This window comes from Balaenoptera musculus, chromosome 13, assembly GCF_009873245.2.
Source record: "Balaenoptera musculus isolate JJ_BM4_2016_0621 chromosome 13, mBalMus1.pri.v3, whole genome shotgun sequence".
Classification (NCBI taxonomy): Eukaryota; Metazoa; Chordata; class Mammalia; order Artiodactyla; family Balaenopteridae; genus Balaenoptera; species Balaenoptera musculus.
Genome location: NC_045797.1, coordinates 54278027 through 54305917, shown reverse-complemented (window position 1 = coordinate 54305917; position 27891 = coordinate 54278027). Strand labels below are relative to the sequence as shown.

General features: G+C 35.2%; 1 protein-coding gene across 1 annotated transcript in view; it reads right to left on the bottom strand.

Moving 5' to 3' along the window:
- Positions 1-27891, bottom strand: part of LRPPRC (leucine rich pentatricopeptide repeat containing) — a 115195-nt gene that overhangs the window by 30058 nt on the left and 57246 nt on the right. Inside the window, exons 21-27 of the mRNA XM_036872415.1 lie at positions 27587-27717; positions 26790-26875; positions 25166-25373; positions 17051-17175; positions 16447-16553; positions 4702-4770; positions 3808-3898 (exon numbers count right to left, since the gene is read on the bottom strand). Coding sequence (XP_036728310.1) covers positions 3808-3898; positions 4702-4770; positions 16447-16553; positions 17051-17175; positions 25166-25373; positions 26790-26875; positions 27587-27717 — 817 coding nt within the window. The remainder of the gene's footprint in view (positions 1-3807; positions 3899-4701; positions 4771-16446; positions 16554-17050; positions 17176-25165; positions 25374-26789; positions 26876-27586; positions 27718-27891) is intronic.

Sequence of the window (27891 nt, the reverse complement as noted above, 5' to 3'; positions counted from 1 at the left end):
GCCACAACTACTGAGCCTGCACTCTAGAGCCCGCGCGCCTGGAGTCTGTGCTCCGCAACAAGAGGAGCCACCGCAATGAGAAGCCCACACACTGCAACGAAGAGTAGCCCCCGCTTGCCACAACTAGAGAAAAGCCCCCGTGCAGCAAAGACCCAACACAGCCGTAAATTAATTAATTAATTAATTAATTAAAAGAAAAAAGAGGAGAAAAAGCAAGTATATAGCTTTTCCTGTGAATTTATTTAATAATAATTTTTAAAAAGCCACAGAACACAGAGCATGAAACATGTAGAGCATTAAACAATCAAAACTATAGGTGTATATGTAAAAAAATACATGGATAGAAATGTAGAGAGAATGAATTGGAAGGATGGACACTGACAAGTGAACTCTGAGGTGTGGACACACAATGACATTTCCAAAGTTTGCTCTGTACACTACTGTACTGCTTGAATCTTCAGTAATTTAGAATATATTCATGTTGTATTTGTGTAATAATGGAGGGGGGGAAAAGACCACACAACGTAAAAAGAAATGTCAGTGGTCATAAGTACTTGAAGAAAAGAGCACATAAATAACTTCTTAGGATAAATGCTCAGGTTTTAAATGTTGGGGTTTTAAAAATACATTCAAAGAATTTTTATTACAAAATTATGAATGTAAGGCAGCTTTAGTTTTGGCTAGAGTACTGTATGTATACAAAGAATAAACTGTCTTAACTTTGTATATGTAAAGAAACTGAAGTGTTTCAAATATAAGAAAATGGTAAGAAGGTGAAAATACTGTCATTTAGAAATAAAATATTCCTTATAGTATTGTCATTTAGAAATAATAGTACATATGCAGGTGAGGGGGTTGTTTCATTCATGTAATGTTTAGGAACTAATTTTACAAGACTATCACAATGAAAGGTCAAAATGTATTAGAAAGGATAGAAGTGAAGTTTGAATTATGGCAGATTCTTGTAACAGACCACCTATGAACATCATATTATATGGAATAAGTAGAAAATGAAAGCACGTTTAGGTCAGCTAGTATTTAAAGGAATGAAAGAGTTACATTTGCTATTCCTTAATCTAGATTATAGTCATATGGATGCTGCTGTCATAAACCATGGAGCAATGTATCTTTGTCTTGCGCATGTTTCCACAGTATGTTGTAATTCACAACAAAAAAAGTGTGTATACCTGTGTGAAAGGTACTGTTTTAAAATAAACAAGCAAAACTGCTCTTTAACAAATAAATCCAAATAATTAAATGAACTCCTTTCAAGGGTGAAAATTACATCATGAAAAAGAATGAGCTCATAAAAAATTCCAATAGATGAAACAAATTGTTTTCTCAGAAATCCACAATCTAAAACATGGATTTTTTTCATGTGTTACAGGGCCACATTTCATATGTCATTCCATACTGTATGTTCCTTTTCAAATAAATTGAGTCCACAGTGCTTTACTTGACATATTTAAGTAGTGGTCCAAGTCAGAGGGCAAAACGGAGGGGGCCAGGTCGCAGGAGCAGAAACCTTGCTTCTTCTTCAGAAAGGGAAGGATCAGGGTTATCACAACCACATTATTGATTTATAGCAGTACAGAAGTTGGGAAGTAAACAAACTGGGTTAAAAAGTATACTTCCCTATAATGATTCCCCCAGCTTCCAGTTCCATGAGAGGCCACCCTCATGTTACCTCAGCCTCACAGGCTCCTCAGCTAAGGAGAGGAGAGCGCCTCTGACTACTGGCTCAAATACAGAGCTGGAAGTGGGGTGTCCATCAGAACAGATAGAGGGGATTAAAGAAAAGAAAAGGGTAATAAACCTCAGAGTTTATTTATAAGAGTTCCTGCTTATCCCTAAAGGAAATTTTAAGATGAACTTCAAAGTTGTTTTTTCTTTTCTTTCTTTTTAAAAAAGCAACAGCAAAAGGTCATCTGCAGAGGAAAAAGAAGTCCGTAAGGCTGACCGCCTCTCATCCTTCCCTGGACTACAGCTGTACCTCATGCATCCTTACCGCTGTTCTTTCACCCCAAGGTATTGTCAGTGTTGGTTCAGGTCTAACTCTTCCGAAGAGCACTACCTTTCTATCTGCAGTGCCTACCTCAAAGGCTAGCACAGTAAGGGCTTCAGAGTATTTCTGAACGAAAGTTTATATAGTCTTCTTATGGGGATGATTTTAAAGGCTGAGACTCATTTGGACATGTAAGTTTAGTACTTCTTTTTTAGTTTGCATAAAATTAGAATTTAAGCAAGAAACAGTTCTTCAAAAGTAAGAAAAAGCAGGGGAAGGAGGGAGAATCAGCACTCAAATACAGGTTATAATCCACTAATTAAGGACTAAATACCTAAAACCTAAGTTTTTAAATTCTATACATTCAACAACAACCTCAGCACTGTGTGCCAGAATCTGATCATATTCAAGCCAAAGTTTTAAGAATTACATTGTGGTATGTCAATGCAACCAACAAATGAAATGTAAATTTTACAGCAAGTCTTATTTTACATACACCATCAAGATGTAAGACAAAGCTTCCAATGATAATAAATACAAGTTCAAAAAGACAAATGAAATCACCTTATTCATTTCTATGTTTGGTGAAGGAAAACTTCCCAAGAGAAAAAGAGAAGAATAAATCTAGATCAAATATCTATGAAGGGGCTTCCCTGATGGCGCAGTGGTTTAGAATCTGCCTGCTAATGCAGGGGACACGGGCTCGAGCCCTGGTCTGGGAAGATCCCACATGCCGCGGAGCAACTAGGCCCGTGAGCCACAACTACTGAGCCTGCACATCTGGAGCCTGTGCTCCGCAACAAGAGACGCCGCGATAGCGAAAAGGCCCGCGCACCGCGATGAAGAGTGGCCCCCGCTCGCCGCAACTAGAGGAAGCCCTCGCACAGAAACGAAGACCCAACACAACCAAAAATAAATATAATAAATAAAAATAAAAAAAAATAAAAAAAAATATCTATGAAGAAAAGGAAGGAAGGAAAGGAAGGAAGAAAGGTCACTGACTATTCTAAGTGTTGTTCCTCTCTACCCAAATACCCTAAGAGACTGCACAGTTCTAGAGTACTGTTTGACAATAGAGATCAAAGGTTTCAGAAAAGTTCATCACTTTTAACCCTTAATATAAACACAAATTCAGCCTAGGCAAACAATTAAGGGTGTGAACAAAGATTAGATGCAAAGATGACTAATGCAGTGTTATTTTATAATATGGAAAACTGAAATCTATTCACTTGTCTAGGAGTAGGAGACTGGTTGAGTAAATTCTAGTATATCTGTTCACTGTAGCCATTTGTAGGTGATAAAATGTAGAAGAACGTTTGTAATATAGAACTGAGTCAAAACTACATTATAATACAATCACATTTAAAAAAGTAATTGTTCAGCAATGAGTTTGTACATCAATATGCATTTTTCTGGAAAAAGATCTATATACATGAACATGTCAGTGATTACTTATTTATAGAAGTGACTGATAAATCTACTAAAGAAATTAAATTAAAAGAAAAAAAAGAATAGTCTCTCCTCAAAAACTCCTATTAAATTCTGTGGCTCTGATGAGGATTTTTCTCACCTTCTCATTCTGCAGCAAGAATGTCAGAAGTTATGAAGACTGTAGGGTGCCTAGTGATACAATGTAACATTTTGTGATAAAACTCAATCTGGCTTCTACATGAGCCTCTGGTGAAGACTCCACATTTGACGGCCCCTGGAGCTTCCCGTAGCCTGATACTCCTTTCTGGCCACTGCCTTCCACAGAATAAATGTCTCAAAATGAAAACACGAGGAATAGTCAGATTACTTACTGTACAGTTTTAACAGATTGTAGTATAGCTGGTCTCTATCGCATTCAAATAGCTTCTGTGTCAGCTCCACTAATTTTTCTAGAGTTTCAACCTTAAAAATAAGATTAACAGATGGATCTAGATTGTGTAAAGGACATATTTTATAGTTGACAAATCACAGTTGAATAATCCTTCAAATTAACTTTACCCAAAGGGCAGATTAACTTCACTTCAAAAGTTAAAGGACTGAGTACAACATCGTGAATGTACTTAATGCCACTAAACTGTACACTTAAAAACAGTTAAAATGATAAACTTGATGTTATATGTATTTTATCATAATTTTTAAAAAATTTTAAGTTAAAGGGCTAAAGGACTCTTTGGAGTCAAGAACACATGAATAATTATCTAGTTGAGGGAACCTCCACAAAGGAGCATTCTGTAGAATTCAAAGATATTTACGGTGGAGAACTCAGTGAGTATATCTATATTTGTTAACAGGAATATTCCTCCACCCAAACTTTAAACTCCTCTTTCCCTGCGGCATTTTCTTGGCAGGATGTGAACAGATATCTGTGCTGGAGTAGAGGTAAAGTAGAAACTCCAGTGGGCTCCCATCAAGTGACTCCTCTGGTCACTAACGACTGAAGCAGATTTAAATTGCCAAAGAAACAACATTAGCCTGCTCAAACCAACAAGTAGAATGAAGCAAGCTAAAATCTTCAGAGCCCAAGTTAAAATTTTTAGGGATTCCACTGGACTTCAGAAACCAGAATTAAGCTATTGCTTATTTGGAAAACAACCAAGATAAGCAACGCTGCATCTCCTGAACTCCCCAAACGCTCACAGGACATGTAGGACACTTGCTTTCTACTCACAGTTTTAGGTGAGTGAGACCAGAAATTAAACACAAACCTGAGTACTTGCAATACATCTATCACAAAACCACTGAAGTCTTGTAGGCCGAGCTCTAATGCCTGGAGTCTGTAAAATAAAATAATCATACAGCACACAAGGTAAGGCTTTAACTAAACGTTAATCTTCCCTCAAAGACAAATAGTTTTCCTTCTAATGACCCTGCTTCCTCCCTGCCAAATGTGTATACTAAAAGAAACCTATAACTTAATCCCACAGTTATCAAAGACCTTTAGGATTAAAACAACCTATACTTAACCAGTGTCTAGAAGATTCGGGTTATTTCAAAATGTTACTTTGTAGGTCAATTTTCATTCCATAAATCTTTAATCATTAAAAATGGCTAAGCTTTCTGTAGCTCAAAAAGAAACCTTGAAATGATGGACTAAATCAACTCCAAAATATGTCAAATTAAACACACACACACACTTCAGAGATCCCAATAGATTCAGGAAGCAAAAATTATTAATATGTTATGTAGACTTACTAACAATTGTCACAATGATAAAACCAATGGCTTTTAAAGAAACATGCTTTGTAAAACTCAGTGATAAAAGTACTCTGATTACCACACATGCTTGCCTAGTATCTAAAACTAAACGTTTAAAGAGCTAAGTACTAAAAACAAGCTAAGTACTTAAAATTAGTTCATAGTCTTAGTTTATTTCAGTAATTGAGATGTGTGTTACAGCCTCAATTAGGAATTACTAAGGTTTAGTCAATAACTCTGGCTTCAAAACAATTACTTTACAATTTTGGATACTGAAATAAAAGGCAAACCACTTCACATATAATTCCAAGGATCTGTCACTCTACTTCCAGTATTTTCATCATCTGTAATAGGGCTTCCCTATTAAATACTACATTTCAATCCCAGCATTATGATAAGAAAACAACACACTCATTACCCTGGCTGCTCCAGTCCAGAGGACGTACGTTTACTGCTTTTTCCACTCAGTTTTGTGGATGACACCAGGCAACCCTCAAATCTGATCTCTTATTTATAAGTCCTCATTACTTTTTATTTCTTAAAAATAGTATTGTAGGGGTTTCCCTGGTGGCGCAGTGGTTAAGAATCCGCCTGCCAATGCAGGGGACACGGGTTTGAGCCCCGGTCCAGGAAAATCCCACATGCCGCAGAGCAACTAAGGCCGTGCACCACAACTACTGAGTCCACGTGCTGTAACTACTGAAGCCCACGCACCTAGCACACTTCTTGTGTGCTCCGCAAAACAAGAAGCCACCGCAATGAGAAGCCCGCGTGCCGCAATGAAGAGTAGCCCCTGCTCACCGCAACTGGAGAAAGCTCGCGCACAGCAATGAAGACCCAATGCAGCCAAAAATAAATAAAATAAATAAGTTTAAAAAAAATACTATTGTACAATGTTAAATTAAAAACTGACACAAGAACTAACATCTCAGAGCTCTGGTAGAATGACAGAAAAATTGGTACAGAAGAAGTTGTATAAGTGTTCTCATTCTAACTGTGCAAGTACCCACATTTTCCGATACACGAAATAAATGTTGAATAAATTAACTGTTGATATATATTCTCAAACATCATTAATATTTACATTTGCACCCAACTTCTACTCAGGGATTTTCTCACATTATCTGTTTTGTTTCACATGCATTACATTGAAAATGAAGCTAACATCAAATGTATACAAAAAGCCCTTGAAAAAATACTAGATAATCCTCTTTAGAACATGGCAAAATGCAAGAGCTACATTCACTTATAACTTTCAATATTATGGCTCATCCAAATGCCAGTGATCTGACTAGCACAACTTTTATGGCGAACTCTTCCTTTTTGTGGCTGATTAATCTGCCTGTCACTGGCAGGACAACTGACCTATACGGCAGATATTCCTATGCTTCATTTTGAAATTGAGAACTGTTTTCACAAATAAATCTCAATCATCAAAAGAACATCTAGGTCAGATTAACTAAATCTCCTAGGCTTCTGTAATAGTCTACATTTCTGGCTTATCTCTTAACATCTTATTGAATTTTAAACATTGCAAGTTTAAAGTAAAAATGAAAAATGTAATAAAATATGGAGAATAGAATTCTAATTGGGATGCTAAATATAACTTATCCAAAACCAGTTACTGCTTAATTAAAACAATGAACTCAACTCTTAATCTTTCCTGTTTTTGTTACATACAATCTATTTAATAGACAGTGAGGATAAAGTAATTACTGTAATTAAAAAAAAACAAAAAGGGACTTCCCTGATGGCGCAGTGGTTAAGAATCCGCCTGCCAATGCAGGGGACATGGGTTTGATGCCTGACCCGGGAAGATGCCACATGCCATGGAGCAACTAAGCCCATGCACCACAACTACTGAAACCCGTGTGCCCTAGAGCCCATGCGCTGCAACTCCTGAGCCCATGCGCCTAGAGCCTGTGCTCTGCAACAAGAGAAGCCACTGCAATGAGAAGCCTGCACACTGCAATGAAGAGTAGCCCCCACTAGCCACAGCTAGAGAAAGCCCGCACGCAGCAACGAAGACCCAATGCAGGCAAAAATAAAAACAAACAAACAAACAAAAAAACACCAAAACCAAAATACAGCATGTTTGTTTCCACCTGGGTTACTGTGCTTCAAAACACTCTTTGTGCAGTTCCAATTCAGTACTAGGTTCACTTATATAAGAAAAAAAGTAATCCAAAATAAAAAAATAATTTTCATTAATTTCATTATATTACTCTGATGTAAATTTGCTGTTATCATAATAGGCTTCGATGTATACTAGTGAAAATAGGTATCAAGTAATTATTACCTTTAAAGTGAAAACAGATGAAGATTCTTCTACTTCAAACTCTATCTCAAAGGTGATCATTTTAAATTTAACTAAAATAGTGATTTTTACCTGCTCTGAGTTTTCTTACCATTACTGCTAGAAATGGAAAATGGAAAACAAACAAGTACTCTGGCTTCATGTCCTTTACCTGGAGTAGTAGGAGGAAAATCAAGTGCACGAGGTGGATGGGACAAACAAAAACAGCAAGAACGCAACTATTTATCCCCACAGCCAAGAGAGCAAGGAGAAAAAAACTATTAAACCTTTCAATAATTGTCCTTTTCTGTAAAATCTCCAGAGACAGACTTAAGGACCACGGTCTAGTAAGGAGGAAAATATGTCTGAGCAAGTCAAACTAACAGTCTAACTATCATTAACTAAATATGATCCAGGTGTTACAGAAGATACTAAGTAAACTAACTCATGGGAGGCGGGTATGAATTTGCATGAGAACTGACATCTCTTGAAATTCGAGGGCTGGAGGGGGAAACTAGCTCCAAAATCCCTTCTTTATATGTAAGATCCATTCAGGCTTATTAAGGAAGGCAAATTAGGATAAAACCCTGAATTTGATCTATTAAAGAACAAAGGGAAGAGGAACAAAGGTTGGGAGATTGCTGTAATCCAAACTTTTGGTCCTAAAGGCAAAGTCATAAAAAGAAGGGTTTTGCCCCCTGAGAAGACAGCAAATTTACTCTGGCTGAAGTGTGATGGAAGGGTAATAGCAGATAAGACGAGAGGGAAAAGTCAAGAAAGAGTAAGTTTGGAGAAACAATAAGTTGTTTTGGTGGTTCAGATATTAAGGGTCGAGAGATCATGGAGGTTGTATTGAAATACATAAATATATCAAATAAACACGTCCTACACCTTAAACTTATGAAATGTTATATTGTATCTCAATCTTTAAAAAAGAGAGATCATGGAGGTAGAAATGGTGTAAGGGAACCAACAGAAAATGTGAAATCAGGATGTGATTTCAAATTCCATGACTACTACTAACTAACTAAGCTCCACACTCACACCCTGAACTGAAGTTTCATTGCCCTAATTACTTCTCAGAGTTGTTACATGAAGCTCACATGAAGATGTACATGAAAATCATTTGAGAAGTATAAAAATGTTACCAATATTGGTTATACTGCTTAACTTGTAATCTAGGCTTGAACCTCAAGGGATGAGGTTAGAAAAAGAAATGCTAAATAAGTTTAAAGCAGACTCTTACTCATCTTTGTGTTTGTATCCTGAGAACTTAGTGCCTGGCACATGGCAGGCAATCATAAGTGATTAGTGAACTGCTCAAAGGGTTAAGAATAAAATTAAATAATATAATTCTTTATAGAAACCTTTAATATGGTTATTTAACATTTCATGTCATTATTTAACTTTTTGTACTTGTTTTTATCATCTCTCCCTGGACTTAATCTCCAGTCTTAATACACAAAATGAATGATCTAAACTGTTAATTTATTTAAATGACCTGCAACACTTCTTTTTTTTTTTTTTTTTAAACTAGGCTTATTTATTTATTTATTTTTATTTTTGGCTGTGTTGGGTCTTCGTTTCTGTGCGAGGGCTTTCTCTAGTTGTGGCAACCGGGGGTCACTCTTCATCGCGGTGCGCGGGCCTCTCACTATCGCGGCCTCTCTTGTTGCGGAGCATAGGCTCCAGACGCACAGGCTCAGTAGTTGTGGCTCACGGGCCTAGCTGCTCCGTGGCATGTGGGATCTTCCCAGACCAGGGCCCGAACCTGCGTCCCCTGCATTAGCAGGCAGATTCTCAACCACTGCGCCACCAGGGAAGCCACCTGCAACACTTCTTTCCTGGGAGGTGAATGAAGTACCTTAGAAGACACTTGGCTGAAAGAATGAAGTCATTTTTTTAAAAAAACAAAGAAATACAACCCTATTTTATCATAATTTCTAGCAAAAGAGCATGGAACTAGAACTCAAGAGGCCTGGGTTTTAGTCCAAATCTTTGCTACTATGAACCATAAAAGAGGTACCATCTATAAAAACATAACAAAATTTCTCAGGCCTTTGCACAGACAGTGCCCTCTAAGTGAAATGCTTTTGCTCCCACTCTTTATGTGGCTGGCTCCCAGTTCATCCTTTAGTTCTTATCCCAAACATCACTTCCTCAGAAAGATCTAGTATGAAACAGATGCTTTCTACAGCACTTTCTGTTACAGCAATTATTGCATTTTATGGATTCATCTTTTTAAGGTCTATCTTTAGAACAAGACTGTAAGATGTGAGCCATAATTATTTATTGAAGGGCGGGAGGGAGGGAGGGAAGGAGGGGAAATTGGTCAAACTGGGAAGCCACTCAAATATTATCAACCACCTTAGTTAAAGGACTTCATCCACGAAGTTTTAGGTGATGAAATCTGCCAATGCCAACTTATAAGGGTTCATGATGGGAGACGCTGTATCAGATCTAAGTTAGAGCTTAGTTTATCTCAAGTCAGAGCTTAGATGATCTTATGCCTCTGTTAATTCACCATACCTTCTGCTAATTAAGGTCACTATCCTTCAATTATTAGATATCATTTAGAGATGACTAAGTAAAGTATCTTAAAAATACCTACAACCACAATGCTAATTCAGATCCTATTAATCTCACTGTCCCAAACCCCCTTTCATCTATCACACATTCTTCTGCTAATATAAATTTCTTTCTAACACTGCTGAGAGTTCACTGTATTCTGCATCAACTCAAGCCTGCTTATTCTGATATTGAAGCGTCTCTGGGAACAATCTACCCTTACAAACAAAATACTTCCTATAAATCCTATACCCTAGGATGAAAGAACTATTTAGGAAATCAGAAAGAAATAAAACTGTCTTTGTTTGCAGATGACAAGATATTATATACAGAAAATCCTAAAGACTCCACCAAAAAACTATTAGAACTAATCAACGGATTCAGTAAAGTTGCAGGACACAAAATCAACATACAGAAATCAATTTCATTTCTATCCACTAACAACAAAATATCTGAAAAAAATAAAACAATACCATTCACAAGATTATCAAAATGATTTTAAAAAAAACCTAGGGAAAAAAAAAAAAAACCAAAAAACAACCTAGGAATAAATTTAACCAAGGTTGTGAAAGATCTGTACACTGAAAACTATAAGACTTTGATGAAAGAAATTGAAGACATAAATTAAAAGATATCCCATGTTCATGGATCAGAAGAATTAAAATTGTTAAAATGTCTATACTATCCAAAGCTATCTATAGAGTCAATGAAATCCCTATCAAAATTCTGAATGGCATTTTTCACAGAAATAGAAAAAACAATCCTAAAATTTGTATGGAACCACAAAAGATCACAAATAGCCAAAGCAGCCCTGAAAAAGAACAAAGCTGGAGGCATCACACTTCCTAAAACTATACTACAAAGCCATAGTAATCAAACAGAACAGTACTGGCATAAAAACAGAAGCAAAGACCAATGGAACAGAATCGAGACCAGAAATAAACCTTCACATGTACAGTCAACTAATATTTGACAAAGGAGCCAAGAATACTCAACAGGAAAAGGATAGTCTCTTTAATAAATGGTATTGGGAAAACTAGATAATCACATGCAGTAGAATAAAATTAAACCCCTATCTTTTTTTTTTTTTTTTTTTTTTTTTAAACATCTTTATTGAAGTATAATTGCCTTACAATAGTGTGTTAGCTTCTGCTTTATAACAAAGTGAATCAGTTATACATATACAATATGTTCCCATTTCTCTTCCCTCTTGCATCTCCCTCCCTCCCACCCTCCCCATCCCACCCCTCTAGGTGGTCACAAAGCACCGAGCTGATCTCCCTGTGCTATGCGGCTGCTTCCCACTAGCTATCTATTTTACATTTGGTAGTGTATATATGTCCATGACACTCTCTTACCCTGTCACATCTCACCCCACCCCCTCCCCATATCCTCAAGTCCATTCTCTAGTAGGTCTGTGTCTTTATTCCCGTCTTGCCACTAGGTTCTTCATGGCCTTTTTTTTTTTTCCCCTTAGATTCCGTATATATGTGTTAGCATACTGTATTTGTTTTTCTCTTTCTGACTTACTTCACTCTGTATGACAGACTCTAACTCCATCCACCTCATTACAAATACCTCCATTTCATTTCTTTTTATGGCTGAGTAATATTCCATTGTATATATGTGCCACATCTTCTTTATCCATTCATCTGTCGATGGACATTTAGGTTGCTTCCAGGTCCTGGCTATTGTAAATAGAGCTGCAATGAACATTGTGGTACATGACACTTTTTGACCTATGGTTTTCTCAGGGTATATGCCCAGTAGTGGGATTGCTGGGTCGTATGGTAGTTCTATTTGTAGTTTTTTTAAGGAACCTCCATACTGTTCTCCATAGTGGCTGTATCAATTTACATTCCCACCAACAGTGCAAGAGGGTTCCCTTTCCTCCACACCCTCTCCAGCATTTATTGTTTCTAGATTTTTTGATGATGGCCATCCTGACCGGTGTGAGATGATATCTCATTGTAGTTTTGATTTGCATTTCTCTAATGATTAATGATGTTGAGCATTCTTTCATGTGTCTGTAGGCCATCTGTATATCTTCTTTGGAGAAATGTCTATTTAGGTCTTCTGCCCATTTTTGGATTGGGTTGTTTGTTCTTTTGTTATTGAGCTGCATGAGCTGCTTGTAAATCTTGGAGATTAATCCTTTGTCAGTTGCTTCATTTGCAAATATTTTCTCCCATTCTGATGGTTGTCTTTTGGTCTTGTTTATGGTTTCCTTTGCTGTGCAAAAGCTTTTAAGTTTCATTAGGTCCCATTTGTTTATTTGTGTTCTTATTTCCATTTCTCTGGGAGCTGGGTCAAAAAGAATCTTGCTGTGATGTATGTCATAGAGTGTTCTGCCTATGTTTTCCTCTAAGAGTTTGATAGTGTCTGGTCTTACACTTAGGTCTTTAATCCATTTTGAGTTTATTTTTGTGCATGGTGTCAGGGAGTGTTCTAATTTCATACTTTTACATGTATCTGTCCAATTTTCCCAGCACCACTTATTGAAGAGACTGTCTTTTCTCCACTGTATATGCTTGCCTCCTTTATCAAAGATAAGGTGACCATATGTGCGTGGGTTTATCTCTGGGCTTTCTATCCTGTTCCATTGATCAATATTTCTGTTTTTGTGCCAGTACCAAACTGTCTTGATTACTGTAGCTTTGTAATATAGTCTGAAGTCAGGGAGCCTGATTCCCCCAGCTCCATTTTTCGTTCTCAAGATTGCTTTGGCTATTCGGGTAAACCCCTATCTTTTACCACTTACAAAAATTAACTTGCAATGGATTAAAGACTTTAACATAAAGCCTGAAATCATAAAACTCCTAGAACAAAACACAAGGAAAAAGCTCCCTGATACTGGTCTTGGCAACAATTTTTTGGATAAGACACAAAAGCGTAAGTGAAAAAAGCAAAAATAAATAAGTGGGACTACATCAAACTATAAAGCTTCTGTACAGCAAAAGAAACAATCAACAAAATTAAAAGGCAACCTATGAAATAGGAGAAAATATTTGCAAGTCATACACACACACACACACACACACTATTCAGCCATGAGAAAGAAAGAAATTCTGCCATTTGCAACAATGAAGATGGACCATGAAAGCATTATGCTAAGGAAAATAAGTCAGACAGAGACATGAAAGACCGTATGAATATCCCTTACATGTGAAATCTAAAAAAGCTGAACTCCTAAAAACAGTGCATAGAATGGTGGTTGCCAGGGTCTTGGGGTGGGGAGAAACGGGGAGATGTTGGTCAAAGGGTACAAACTTCCAGTTCTAAGATGAACAGGTACTGGGGATCTAACGTACAACATGGCAATTATACTTAACAATACAGCGTGCACGTACACACACACACACACACACACACTCATATACCTGAAAGATGCTAAGAGTAGATCTTAAATGTTCTCACCACAAAAAAGAAATGGTAATTACATGAGGTAATGGAGGTGTTAACTAACACTACAGTGGTAATCATTTTGCAATATATAAGCACATCAAACCAACAGGTTGTACACCTTAAACTTACACAATGTTAAATGTCACTTGTATCTCAATGAAGCTGGAGAAAAAAAGGAACTACTTAGAGACTTCCCTTTTCTACTTCTTTGTTCTACCTCTAATACCTTTAATACATGCCCAACCCTATCAAACTCCCAAATGTGAACAGTACTTACCACATCCATCAAGCCACACCCTAAACCCCATTTTCTCAATAAAGTCTTATCTAATTTCCTACACTGGGAATAACTTTCTCTCTTGAACTCTCAGAACTATTTGTATTTTTCTTACAGCAATCAAAACTTCTCAGTCTTATATAGACATTATCTTCATGTATTAATCTCACATTAACTCCTTGAGGGTGGATATAAGTCCTATTTACTTTTCTCTCTTTCTTTGTAGACAATAACACTCTTTCTGAGTATATATACAATAAGAATACATATGCTCATTACTGAAAACTCAGAAAATACAGAAAAGTATATAGCAAAATACCAGCTATAATTCCACCCTCCTGCAATAATCCATGGGTAGAAATGAAATATAACTATGTTAAAACGTATTATACATATATATATGTATACCAACTCATTTTAAAAACACAGGTTGTATTATACACTGAATCTTGCCTCTTTCTTCATTTAATGAGACCATTTTTATGACTTGGTTTATCTTATCTCCCACAGTGTTTCAAATACAAAGAAGCTTTATTGTATATTTTGCTTTGGAAATTCAACCCTAGTGAATCTACCCATTGATAAGACACTATTGCATTTTGGGGAATAATAAAAATGTTGCTCAGTATTTATAATATTCTTTCATATGGTGATACAGTCCTAGTTTATTAATTTTCATTACTTTTAATATTTCCAATAATCCTTAGAAAACCACAAGCGAGAACTCCAGGTCTTGAATTTTAATAGTCAAAAAATCAAGTTCCCACTTTAATTCAACTCCAACTAACCATTAAAAAAAACAAAAAAACCCCTAAGAACGTGCTTCAGTATATTTCCATATATTGCACACCTTGCTGTCCTACCCTAGGGTACTGCAGAGGGATTCTGTAAAGCTATTCTTTATCCTTTAAGCAATTCTGTACACATTCACTATAAAAACTGTGTCATCAGTAGACAGCCATTCCTAAATGATTACACTCAATGATGTTGTACATTGGCAAAGCTTTAAAGTAATTAAGATGCAGCCTCCTCTCGCCTATTCACGTGACAAACATGCACCTTATGCTAAGCATCATATTGTGAATTATGTGGGATGAAGAAAACACAATCTCTACCTTTAAGGGGCAAAGAGAATTAATAATATTGATTACTACCATAATCCAGGAAACATGCAAGCTGCTTTTACATACATTATGTGATTGAATCTTAAAGAAAGATACTATATTCCCTTTTAGAGATGAGGAAGCTTAGAAAGGTTTAGTAACTTATTCACTATCACACTAGCAAGTAGATGACAAAAGGAGAACCCATTCTTATGCCTTTTGCGCTTCCTATTATGTCTTGCTTATTACACAAAGAGAGGCACGTGATTTCCTGCTGCAGAACCTCTAATCACTATTATCTGAATACCTGAGCTTTATTTCTGCTCTGATCAGTGCCTTACTAATACTGATAACATGCATACAGAGTACAGAACTCAACAGGCAGACAGCTTCCCTCATTTTCAGATACATACACTGTGCACTTTCGATGAGAGAATTTATAACATTTTCTAGAAAATACAAATGAACTACTTGAGCTACAGAAGCACCTGTCCAAGACAGCATGCTCCACACTTCCCTCTGACAGGAGGACAGATTGAGTTAAAGACAGACAGAAAGATAAGAAAGTTCTGAATTAATTTCACAGTCCTCCTTTTTCATACTAGACTTTTCTCTTCTTTGAAAAATGTCAAGAGAAACTAATAATTTTCTGGGATGTGTGCCTGTATTTTCAAATCCATTATAAGCAGTCATCAACATAAAAACAAGGAGGCCAAACACCACCTTTATGTCTCATCCACCATGGGCACCTCTGGGAAAAGACATGGAGTAACAGTAAAGTATATCTGAGAGAAAAATGATTACTGATGTATTTACAAGTTTATTTTACTCACATTAAAAGTAATATTTCTTAAGGCAATGGGTCCATCTTCTCTGAAATGATTTTTTTTTTAGGAGGTACAGAATTGTTTAGTAGTGAAATTAATCACAATTTGGACAGACTTTATAGTTGCCCTTTGACTTATCAATTTCAGTAAGCAAAATTTTAATCAAGCCTAGAGAAAATATACTAATCAATTTCAGTAAGCAAAATTTCAATCAAGCCTAGATAAAATATACTAATCCTAAATAGCCCAGGTTTGTCACCTACCATTTCCCGTAAGCTGCTTACCATAGTGAAAAAAAAGAAGAAGAAATTTTAAATTAAATGCCAAACACTTGCAGACAGCACTTGTTTGGCTGATTAACTTATAGACAAGCATTACAAATAAATCTGAGCATGGTCTGCAGCAAATTAAATTCCACTGCTTTTAAGAACAAAGAATTCCTTGGCAAAGAGGATTAGCAACTTTACACCCAGGAATGCCAGTTTAATTTAATTGTTCCACAATCCAAGATTTAATATGCAAATACCATTTTGATATATAACAGTGAATTTAACAAAGTGAAGAAACAAATTCAATATACAACCAGGCTGCCTTTTCTGAACTGTAATTATATACAATAAAGAAGCTGGCCGAGTCTCCCCCTCTCACCCCACATTATTGGGACTGAATTATATTAACATGAATCAGAACATGTGTAATTAAAGGTTAAAATTTTTAAACATATTCTAATTAAGAGTCTAAATAGCTGTACAATTAGAATACTGTAGTTAAAATCATACCTCAATGATCTTCTTGGCCTCTTTGTAATTTCCTGTTTGTAGGAAGGCAAAGAAGAGATCATACAGCATAGTCATTTCACCTTGTTCTTGGCTCACAAAGTCCATTGCTAGAGAGGAAAGAAGGAAGTATATTAGAAGACAAAATATAGACTAACACTGTATCACTTGAAGAGTTCTGAACAAATACAAGAAAATTTTAAAACAAATATTTAGAATAACTTAAAGGTTATAGCTTAATCAACCAATTTTCTGTCACATTCCTTATCTAACAGCATACATTTATGACATAAAGTACCTGTGACTAGCTTCAAAGAGAACTGGTGAGGATAAGGTTGAAAATCTCACAAAGGCGGATCATCAAGAAGCGGAGCAAAAAATAACAGAGGGGTGACTTTTCAAAATGAACAGTTACTAAAATCAAGTACATTTATAATGTTAAAAATCTACCTGATATTTTTCTTTTCAACTCAGAAGTGTAACAAAGTTTCTCTGGATGTGCTTGCCTTCCTGTTAAATTTTCTCTTCACAGCAACACATTAAGATTAAATAAGCAAGAGGGGAAAAAAGAAAACTAACAACACTAACGTATTAGAAGGTGACTAACCTTTCTGAATTAGATCAGTCTCGCCTTTCTCTATCAGTTTACATAGGACATCATGAATCCTTGGTAGTATTTTATACTTTTCATAGCAGTCAATCATGACTTCAAGAGCAGTAGGTAAGTCATCCCTTGGAAACATCAAAATATTAACAATGAATAAAATATATCTAATTAATTTGAGAGCTATACAATGACCAGTCAAAAGGTACACGAGCGAGTTTTATTTAAGGTAGAATACCACGAAGCCAAATTGGAAAAAAAAAAAAAAATACAAGAAACAATTCTTATATAAAAATCAACGTTCAGAGTACAGACATCATTAGTGGTCCCGTTTTCCCTGCTTCATCTTTTATTATTTCGCTTGCTAAATGGCACTTTTTAAAAAGTCCAAAAGATGAAGGCATTCTCTAAGATTATATATAAATTGCTATAAGAATGCATTATTCTAAAAACAAGGACTACTGTCAAATATTTTTTCCAACCACTTTGTGTTTATGGTCCTCAATAATTCCAGATTTGGGAAACTTTATTAAATGTCCATCAACAGTCATCAAGAACTTTTCAAGCACTTTCACCTCTCTCATCATATGTTTCATACTGCTGCCTCTCCAGATAAGGAGGAAGTAACTTTTTTTTTTTTAATTTACTTTTGGCTGCGTTGGGTCTTTGTCGCTGCGTGTGGGCTTTCTCTAGTTGTGGTGAGCAGGGGCTACTCTTCGTTGCAGTGCGTGGGCTTCTCATTGTGGTGGCTCCTCTTGTTGCGGAGCACGGGCTCTAGGCACTCGGGCTTCAGTAGTTGTGGCGCACGGGCTTAGTTGCTCCGCGGCATGTGGGACGTTCCCGGACCAGGGCTCAAACCCGTGTCCCCTACATTAGCAGGCAGATTCCTAACCACTGCGCCACAAGGAAGTCCCAGGAAGAAGTAACTTCAGGATTCATATATATAGAAACTTACTGTTGCTAAACCTAGGATATTCTTAGGGTTGGTGAATTCTAGAACTCTTTAAAATTTTTCATTAGAGCGTAAGCTTTTAAAAATTATTTCCAATTATAAAATCAAAGCTTCTCTTACGTGGTTAATTAATTAAAATAAAAAGATATTTTCATTAAGTCAGTTTATTAAGTAAGTGTGGAAACACATTCTGTGGGTCCTCAAAACCTACTGTTTCCCTTGGAAAATGACAGTATGAGAAATTATTAAGACCTTGAAAAAGCTGTAGAGATTATGTGATTCAATTCTACTTGCCACCTTCCTTTATTTTTAAACAGATGAGGAAATTAAGGCATCTAGAGATTGACTGATTAGCCTAAGGCCACCAGGTAAACAGAGAAAGGCACTGTCTTCAGGTCCCTGGACTCCCCCGTTTGAGTACATCTAATTATATATTATGCTCTATTAAAAGCAATGTTGTTTGTTTAACCTAATAAGGTGGTGTAATATGGAATAAGAAATTAAAGATTTTTGAAAAAAAAGTATGAAATGTATTAAAAAAAGAAGCATGGTTAGAGACATGGACCAAAGTACAAGTAGTAACAACGGTGACAATCTTTGTGGAGAAAACACATTTCTCTCACATGTGCAACAGTTTTCAAAAGGAAGAAAGCCTTTTAAAATTTTCCATTGAAGCCCTAACATTTTGGTTCATTATACAAATGTTATGTTGCCCTAGATTGAATTACTATTTTATCTAGATTAAGATTTTAAACTGTACTAAAAAGTAAAATACCATGAAGAAGCATTAATTTTACTACAATAATACTGACACAGTGAAAATGAGCCTATCCTGATGGAACTCTACCTTATCCCCTTACTAAGCCCTGTTTACAGTGCATCTTCCGGCACCCCACAGAGTCATTTGAATTTTTGTCATTTGGGGTGAAGACTAAATTACAGGTTAATTTCAAAACTGCAAGTAGATGTTGCAGGCTAGATTACTGTCATACAAGAGAAGTGCTACAGTAGCTACCACATATGATATAAAGCTTTATATAATCAGTATTTTCCCTTGCTTCAGATACAAGTTCAGTTATTACCTTTTTACAATTCCATTTAATGGAAAAATACCAAAATATTTTAAGAGAAAAACTAACACATACTGATTTTTAAAAAGCAGTATAATTTGCTTTTTCAGATCAATTCCCAAACTAGGATAATACTGTCTCAATTGTATTTTCCCTACATTAGGTCAAAGCTATCAATAAATGAATGAATAATTGTTCTGTCAATCAAATAGACATGTTAATAGTCTTTGGTCTCCAAATATATGCTTTTGAAGATTATACATGCTTAGAACAACAACAGAAAAGTATAGCAAAATGGAAATAATTCATATATATTTGTTAGTAATTTTAAGTAACAATGTCACTGACCCCAGGTTGCCAACAAAATGAATTAGAAATCTATAGTGAAACATTTCGTACAAAGCGTGCTTACTGATGATAGAAATGAACTAAGGTCTAGTCGTTTCTTTTCAGTCCTTATTATCTACATTCTGACTTGTGTTTGGTTGGATCACGTCACTTTAAAAAGAGATAAAAATGTCCACTCCTCATATGATTTGATGTCATCATTAATCTTTCCTATTAAAGCTTGAAAACTTTGGGTGAGGGAAATGAAAAATATGAGAAAGTATATAAAATTCACATTGCTGTGAAAATAGTTGTATACTCATAGGACTTTTGAATTTCAATCCCAATTGATAAGTACTACATGAAGCTTGGCTACAGCAGTGTGACACATTTCTAGAAGTGGTGATGAAAGAAGATTATCACAACAGTTGAACTCAAGGACCTTTGGGTTCCCTCCCAGTTCTAATACTCTAACGCAAGGTTCTATGAACTTGAGCTTGTTAGGTTCATCATCTCAAATGTTTCACACCAGCAGAAAAAATCATCACATGAAAATACCACTTTTATTAGGCAGGATGAAATCAGTAAGTGCAGTAAAATATCAAATGGAAAAAGGTGGAAACTGCCTTATACCCAAAATGTGGGGGAAGACTTTATCAATCAGTGTAATTCTAGTTTCTGTGACCTAAAATGATTCTGTGATTTCCTTTGTACACCTTAAAACACTAGAATTGATTTAAAACTCTACTCTAAAATAACAATAATCCTTTGAAGAAATTTTGTTGAAAATATTAATTCGGGATTCAAAACTTACTCCGTGCTTATTTCAGTATACACACATAATTCCTAAAGCTTTATATACAAACGGGTCACAAATTTTTAAAAGTCCAATCCTGATAAAAATTTAGCCACTGCTTTCACAAACCTCAAATAATACTAAGTGAAAATCAACTCTATAACATACTATTATCTCTAAGAAAAATCCACTGTGATATTTTCAACGACTAGACACCCCCCCAAAGTATTTCAATGATATACATAAAGTGCTTTTCATCAATAAAACTATATATGCTAATAAAAAGTAATCAATCATTTAAAAATATTTTTGATTGATGCAAATTAACTCAACATAGCCTTTATCAAAATTCTGGGAGCCTATGAAATAAAAACAGAAGAGTGGAAAGGAAGATTCTATAATTCTAAATTTTAAGAACACACATATATATAATAGACTGAGTCCAATAAGAACATGGCAAATCTGATGTTACCTCTTGTGTTAGTCCTTATTATGAAATGAAAGTATGCTTTATGTCACTGACAGAAAAACAAACCCTGGACATAACATTTATATGAGGCTGATCATAAAAATATCTACTTAAAGGTACCAGAAAACAAAGTCCTCCTAACTCAAATTCCTTTATATATAACTGTAAAAATCACAAATGTGTTTCATACAATCTTGAACAAGAACAACCAGTGACAACTATCTACCTATTGGTAGCTTTAAACTTAGTCTCCTTACCTATGGTAAATAACTTCCAATTTAACCAAAATTTTAAATGACAAATATTAATTTTTAAATTGGAATAAAGTGCTTCAACATTACGCATAAAGTGTTAGTGAAGTGGTGATTTACCTAAAGAGCTTACTGACTGAAAAGCTCTCAAAATCTGAAATCACTGGAGAAAAGAGGGGCTTTAGGGGAGAAAAAAGTTCAAAACAAGGGAGGGGGAAACAAAAAACACCTTAACACTCGAAAAACTGACTATTCTATAAATCTTAAGCAGATGTTCAGTGTGGAAAGAAATCAATTCAGGAGAAACCATCGACTTCACAAAAATTATTCTGTGAAGAGAACCAGCCCTTGAAAGAGCTAAATGTTTTTTTTTCTGTTCATCATCTATAAATGCGGAATCTTCAAGGAGACTGGTGTTGCAATTACAACTAATCCTCCCAAAAAAATTAACTGTGTTGAAGGCTTTGTAATTTCCCTAGGTACAATTTAGCTGTCACTTACTTTCAAATTTACTCAAACATGCGTTCGGAACAGCACTAACTTCACATGTCAAGTGCTTTCCAGCCAATTGAGTCTAAACTGGAAGTCGGTGTTAAACAACTGAATGATTAGACAAGATAGCTCATTTCCCTGCTCTTTTGTTCAGAATAAAATGCCACATTTACATTATCAGGCTCAACAGGATTTTCTGACAGAGGGAGAAAAAACCCTACTGAACACTGTCCGTACTAAGCACATGAAGCCTGTCATTTACCAATCATCCTTCAAAAAGCAATAGCCATGAATGTAACTTAATTACGACCCAATGATCCTTGACGAAAAATCATCTTATCACTGTCCTGTCCCCCTAGGGCAAATGAACCACTTTTGTCCTTTGGCACTGATGATGCTAAATTCTTAATTGCAATAATGGAGTAAAAGAGCCAAACCTACCTAATTTCCTTTCAGCACATAAAGAGTTTTACTCTAGAAGGCGAGCATTCCCATAAATAATAAAAGTATCCAGTACAAATGAAGATGCCAAAATTGAAGGGGAGTGTATATGACAGAATAACCAGCATTATAAAAAGTGTATTTCCCACTTCTGCAACATATTGAAGTGTTACAGTGAGTTTTAAAACGTATTGGTATAGGTTCATCTTACAGAAATTGTGACCTTTATGAAGAACTCAAGATTAATTTAGCAAGAGTTCTGGGAGGATTATATGGACAAAGTCCATGATTCACTTAAATGAAATGCATGTGGGTATATACAGATTAAAGTACAAATCAGCACAGAAAAATCCTAAATGGAAAGCAGAAATTAAAGCTTCTTTGATCATTTGCACTAAATAATCCAGTTAAACAGCTTCAGATATTTTTCATATGAAATGAAACCAAAATGGATCAGCTATACAAGTGAATCTGAAACTGCATCATACAAATTTTTATGCTTTTAAAACTAATGGCCCAGATTTCATTAATTTTATTTCCTTTATCATAGCATAAAGACTAATCAAAAGCTCTTTTAACCTATTTTAAAGCATTTCTTTCTTCCTTAATATGGAGGATCCAGGTCATCTTTCTGGATCAGGCATGATTTCAATTAAAAAAAATTTTTTTTAAGTAGTTACAAAGGAAAATGTAAAACATTCATGTGGACTACATGTAGACATGTGTCTTATAGAACAGTCCCAATGTAAACGAAACACATGAAAATTTTGTTCAATTCAGCATACTTCTTTTCTTTTCAGTGCAAGTATTATTTTGATGATACAAATCAGATTAGTTTAACAACTTCAAAATTTTGCAAACCTGTTGTTATTTTGGATTTCCTTTGGCAAATGAATAAAAACAAAATGTATTATTTTTCATAACTGTAAAGCTTTTAGTACAATATCCAAGTAACAAACTGATACAGTATTAAATTTCTCCTGTGTTTTATCCAATGCTGGAAAAGTCAGTCCAAAATTAAGATCTATTGAATCTTAAAGATCATCTTTCTAAGGAACTCAACCTTGCAAATTTGTTCCAGAATTACAATTTGTAAGTGACAGCCTTCTTCAGAGTCTTTGCAATGACTTTACAAAAAGATGCTTGCCTTTGAAAGGAGGAAGATTTTGTAAAGTGTTCTGAAATGTTTCTCAAAATTCTACCCCAAGTTTGAATAAAAGCCTCATTCTCCAGATGAGCTCATACCTGCTGAGGCCAATTACCTGATATTATTGAAGATTAAACATATTTAATCAAATCAAATACATGTAGACTTTTGGGCAGGCTAGCGTAATTAATCCTAGTACTGCACTTGTCATGATTCTGAATTAATTAGCTATCTTCCATCAGTTGGGAAAACACAATTGAAAATAAGTTGCAAAGTCAATGTTTTCCTCCAACTTAGCCCCGACCAGGAGTGCTACTACTGTTTTCTACTAAACGTGAAATTTCCTTTATCTCCTTTTAATTATTCTCCTGACTCTAAAAGAGTCAACAAAACCTTTTTATCATGACAGATGAAACTGAAGATCTTGTCATGGAAACTGCCTCTGCAAAGCAAAGATAGCAAAAACAAAAACAAATTCAGGCAAATAAAAATAGAAGGTAATTTCTCTTTGTATCTGAAAGTAGTAAAAAAAGTCATAAAAGACCCTAATTTAGATTTCTCTAGCCCAATTAACAGGGACAGTCAGATTTTACTGAGACACACAAATCTCTGACTGTACTGTAAAATCGGAAGCACAGAGTACGCTCCACATTAACATCTGAATCCCATGCTATTTCCATTTTCCCCTGGGGGAAGTTCTCCTTGGTTCATGAGCCCCATCTGCAGACCTCTTCTGGAAAACTTTTGTATCTCCTCTGTCTTCAAAGTATTTCTATTTGTAAGATATTTTTTCTACCATGGCTTCATTTTCATTGTTAATTATTTTATTTTTGCCCAATGGTGGAGGAGGGCCTAATTCTTCTGGGCACTGGGCCCATTTCTTTCAAATCCCTATGCAGAGCTCCACATGCAATTTGCAGAGACGGGTCTTTTAAACAATCAAAAAAATTCTAGGAGGAAGCATATTAATTATAGGATTTCTATATAAAGTTGGCTGTGAACATGAGAACTCAATAACACAATAATTGTTTGAATCACTATTTCTTTAAAAAGATGTAATGCTGAGATTGTGGAGGTTAAGATTTAGCTAAATCATATAAGTTGATAAACTATTTTTTGATTGGATGGCAAAGAAATTATTTCATAAAACATTTATGTGCATGTATGTGTGTGCATATATATATATATATGTATACACATATTTCCTAACAGAGTTAAAAGAGATGTTTTTATTCCACATTTTAAATTCAATACTAAATCATTCATTATAGTCAATTAATTATACCCCCTAATAAATAAAGAAAAACTACCAGAAATGTGGGAAGAATATGAGAACCGTTAAGATTTATCTTTTACTTTTCTCCTGACACTGATACGGCAACATCCAAACTACAATTAGAAAATCACAATCACAAAATAAGCAGATTAAAAATTGCATTAAGCCATGGAAGAGATGACAAAGAGGTAAGATCTGAGAAATTTTTTAAAACGGAAAAGAAAAACAAACACAAAAAGAAAAGAATAAAGGATACTTTATCATCTTACTAAAATGTTTCACTCATTACAAGAGAGTAGGCTGACTTTATGATTTGCACTGGAAAAAATACCTTAAATTGGGCACCAACATGAACATTCCAAATGTAAAAATTTTCAAATTCAGTAAATCTCACCCTATTAACAAAATTCATCTTCTTCCCACAAGACACAGAGACATCTTCTACAATATTTATCAAAGCTAGAATAACTACTGTATTGGTACATGCAATTAAAATACTACATGGAGGAAAGGAGCAATGAAGAGACGCTGCCACATCATTACCTGAAAAACAGTCATGAAGCATAAAAGCCCTAGAGAATCCTTCTTCCTTATATTTGTTAATAATTAACACAAGGCTCAAAACTGGGAAGAACTAGATTTGGCTTCATGTAATATCATCACATGCCCCACACAAAAAAAATCACCATAGATCATTCCATTGAGAAGTAATCCACAGGACCACAGGGCTGCTGGTGATTTTAAAGGTCACCTACTCCACAGAAGTCCTCTTATTCTGTGGCGAATAACCTCCAAGGCTTCCACAGCACCACAGAGAATTTACAAAGTATAATCCCCAAATGATTAGATTCATTCTTTCAATGCCAACATTTAAAACTGAAAATTCAATTAACTTACTTTTCCAGATACAGGGTGACCAATGGGGAACTTAAGGTGGTAGATGGTTTTGCTAACCCTAGAGTCACGATGGCTTCATGCAACTGTTTTACTGTTTCAGTTTCACCTCTTAAAGCTGCGCCATTTAGGATGTGGAAAAAGGACAAGACTGTTGCATCTTTGATAAGAACATCCTTCTCTTTCATCTCCTTTAGAATGTTAATAGCATCTACAATGAAGCAGCACAAAAGACCCTTAGGTAATTTCATGTAGGGAAAACAAACTGCTATTAAAACAGCATTTCAAGCCCAGCAGGAATGTAAATTCTAGTGTATAATGCCGATTTCAAGTTAATTACTACTTGCATTTCTAAACGAGACTACAATTATAAATCCACAATAGCATGGTTTTATCATTTCCCTGCAACTTTGACTACAAATTATAGATAGGGACTGTGTGCCCACTCTGCACCACATAACCCTGTACTGTCTGCCCTATAGCTGTAAGATCCTCCTAAATGGATGCTTTTATCGTTCAGAGCTAACATCTGCTAAATCACACCATTGTTTCTTCAGCAGATGGCTTGTCAGGAGGCCAGATAATAAAGATGTGTTTACACTGTATATACAGCCAGACTAATGGTCTGATACCGATAGGGCCTGTTTGCTATGTCGATACTAATTAGCCAAGCAGAGCCAATGAAAGCTTTCCAAAAGACTGCATGTTAATACATTAGATTCATTAAGCTTCATTAGGAAGGCAGAAACAAACATTTTAGGATATGGAATAAGTGCATTTTTATAATGTTGTTCTTAATTATTGCACAGACAAAATGTTTTGACCGCTTTACAGAAAATGATTTTTAAAAAGCAGGCTAATCGTCATAAAGAATTTTCTGTGTTAGAAGGGTTTCCTAGGAAAAAATTCAATGTTCAAATCAAATATTTTCTCCACACATTTTTCACTATAAAGATTTTTTAAAAATTTTCTCTAGGAATAAAAGGAAGAGAGGGAGGTTAAAAAAAGAGTTTCAAAATAAAGCCCAATGAGAAAGTTAAGAAACAAGCAAAGAGTAAGAATAAATTATCAAGTGTAATTATATTAGCCTTAGCATTATCTCAACTACGAGAAAATTAGAGTATGTACATCAACAATATGATCAGCTAGGCTCTCCCTGCAAACTTCTATGTAAAACCTTATTAAAGTATACATTTTGTTAAGGTTATTAAAAGTGAAGACAAAGACTCCTGCAAAATTCATATTCTTGAATAAAGGTTATATTTATAGGTTTTATGTTCAGCCTTCTAACGTTCTTAAGCAAAAACAAAGCCATTAGTGCAGGCATATAGGCAAATTGTGCCATAAGTCATGATCTTCAAACTCAATCCAAACAGCAATGCTAATAAAAACTAGCTGCAGAAATGCAAAAAGCACTGAGCTGTGCAAATGTAAATGACAAGCTTGCCAATCCATTAAAACTAATGGCCTACACTGTCCACGCAGCTCTGGTTGGATTCACGTGCAAATTTGTATGCAAAGTGTTCAAGCACTTTGCAAGACATGATATACCATTAATATCAATTCACATGTTATTCCAGTGGCAAGATACTTGCATCACACGTTTCCTTTATGTGCTGACACTTACCTTGGAGCTTGCCATGTTTTCCCAATACTTTTACAAGTCTTACACACTTGCTGGTATCAAGGACAGCAGAAGAATCTAAACGGTCACTAAAAATTAAAGCCATATTTATATTATGTTAGAAGTTGTTTAACTGTTAAAAGGACTGCAATATCTACTTGATCACTTTTCAGAAACTCATCAGAGTCTGAACTGTTATTACCATTGGCCTCTATAATTTAGTTAAGGTTTATTTTTGAAGCCATATACAAATCCACATGTAATTATATTCAAAGTGACGAAGTAAAAATCTAACACTACATATATATTGCATCTTTCCATCTGCAAATGACACTAATACGGAACTCTTTTGCTTCATGGCACTTAAGGTGATTCTAACTTTGTCATGAATACTGAAATACCCCCGAAAGACATATTTTTATTTGGTAAATCTATCAGGATGGGAAACCAAAGATACCTTAGAAATGGACAGAATTTTGTTTACACTACAGTACAGAAAGTGGAATATTTAACAACCTTTATAAAATAGTTACCATCACCACTGCTGTCATATGCAGTTGTATAATCAAGAGGAAAAAAACTTTGGCTTTAAGGAATAGAACGTCTTATCATACTTAAACAAAGACTCCTTGCTGAAAACAAGCCATAATTAATCATTCTTATAGTATGAAATTTCAAAAACACAAAAGAGAATTTTTTAAATTCACATTATATGAGAGTAGTATTCAATCTACATGATCCATCAAGGACTGTATATCAGCATACATGCTGATGATTTGTTTCAGTGCCAGGGTACTCACAATTCTCGTTTCAGGTTCAATGCCTCTTCTGCATTATCATGTCGACAGCACAAATTTATTAAAGAGGCATAGCCACCGATAACCATATCTGATTCATATTTTGCTTTCAATTCAAGAGCTTTTTGCATGTTCTAAAATAAAGGACGGAAGTGAAAAAGAAATAAGAAATTAATATAAAAGTAAAATAAAATTTCTAGTTGCAATGTTCAGAGTGTAAAAAAAGTTAATAGTACTTTTAAAATAAATGGATTCATGTTATTAACTTCACCTTGCTCCCTGAAAATAAATGGATTCATGTTATTAAC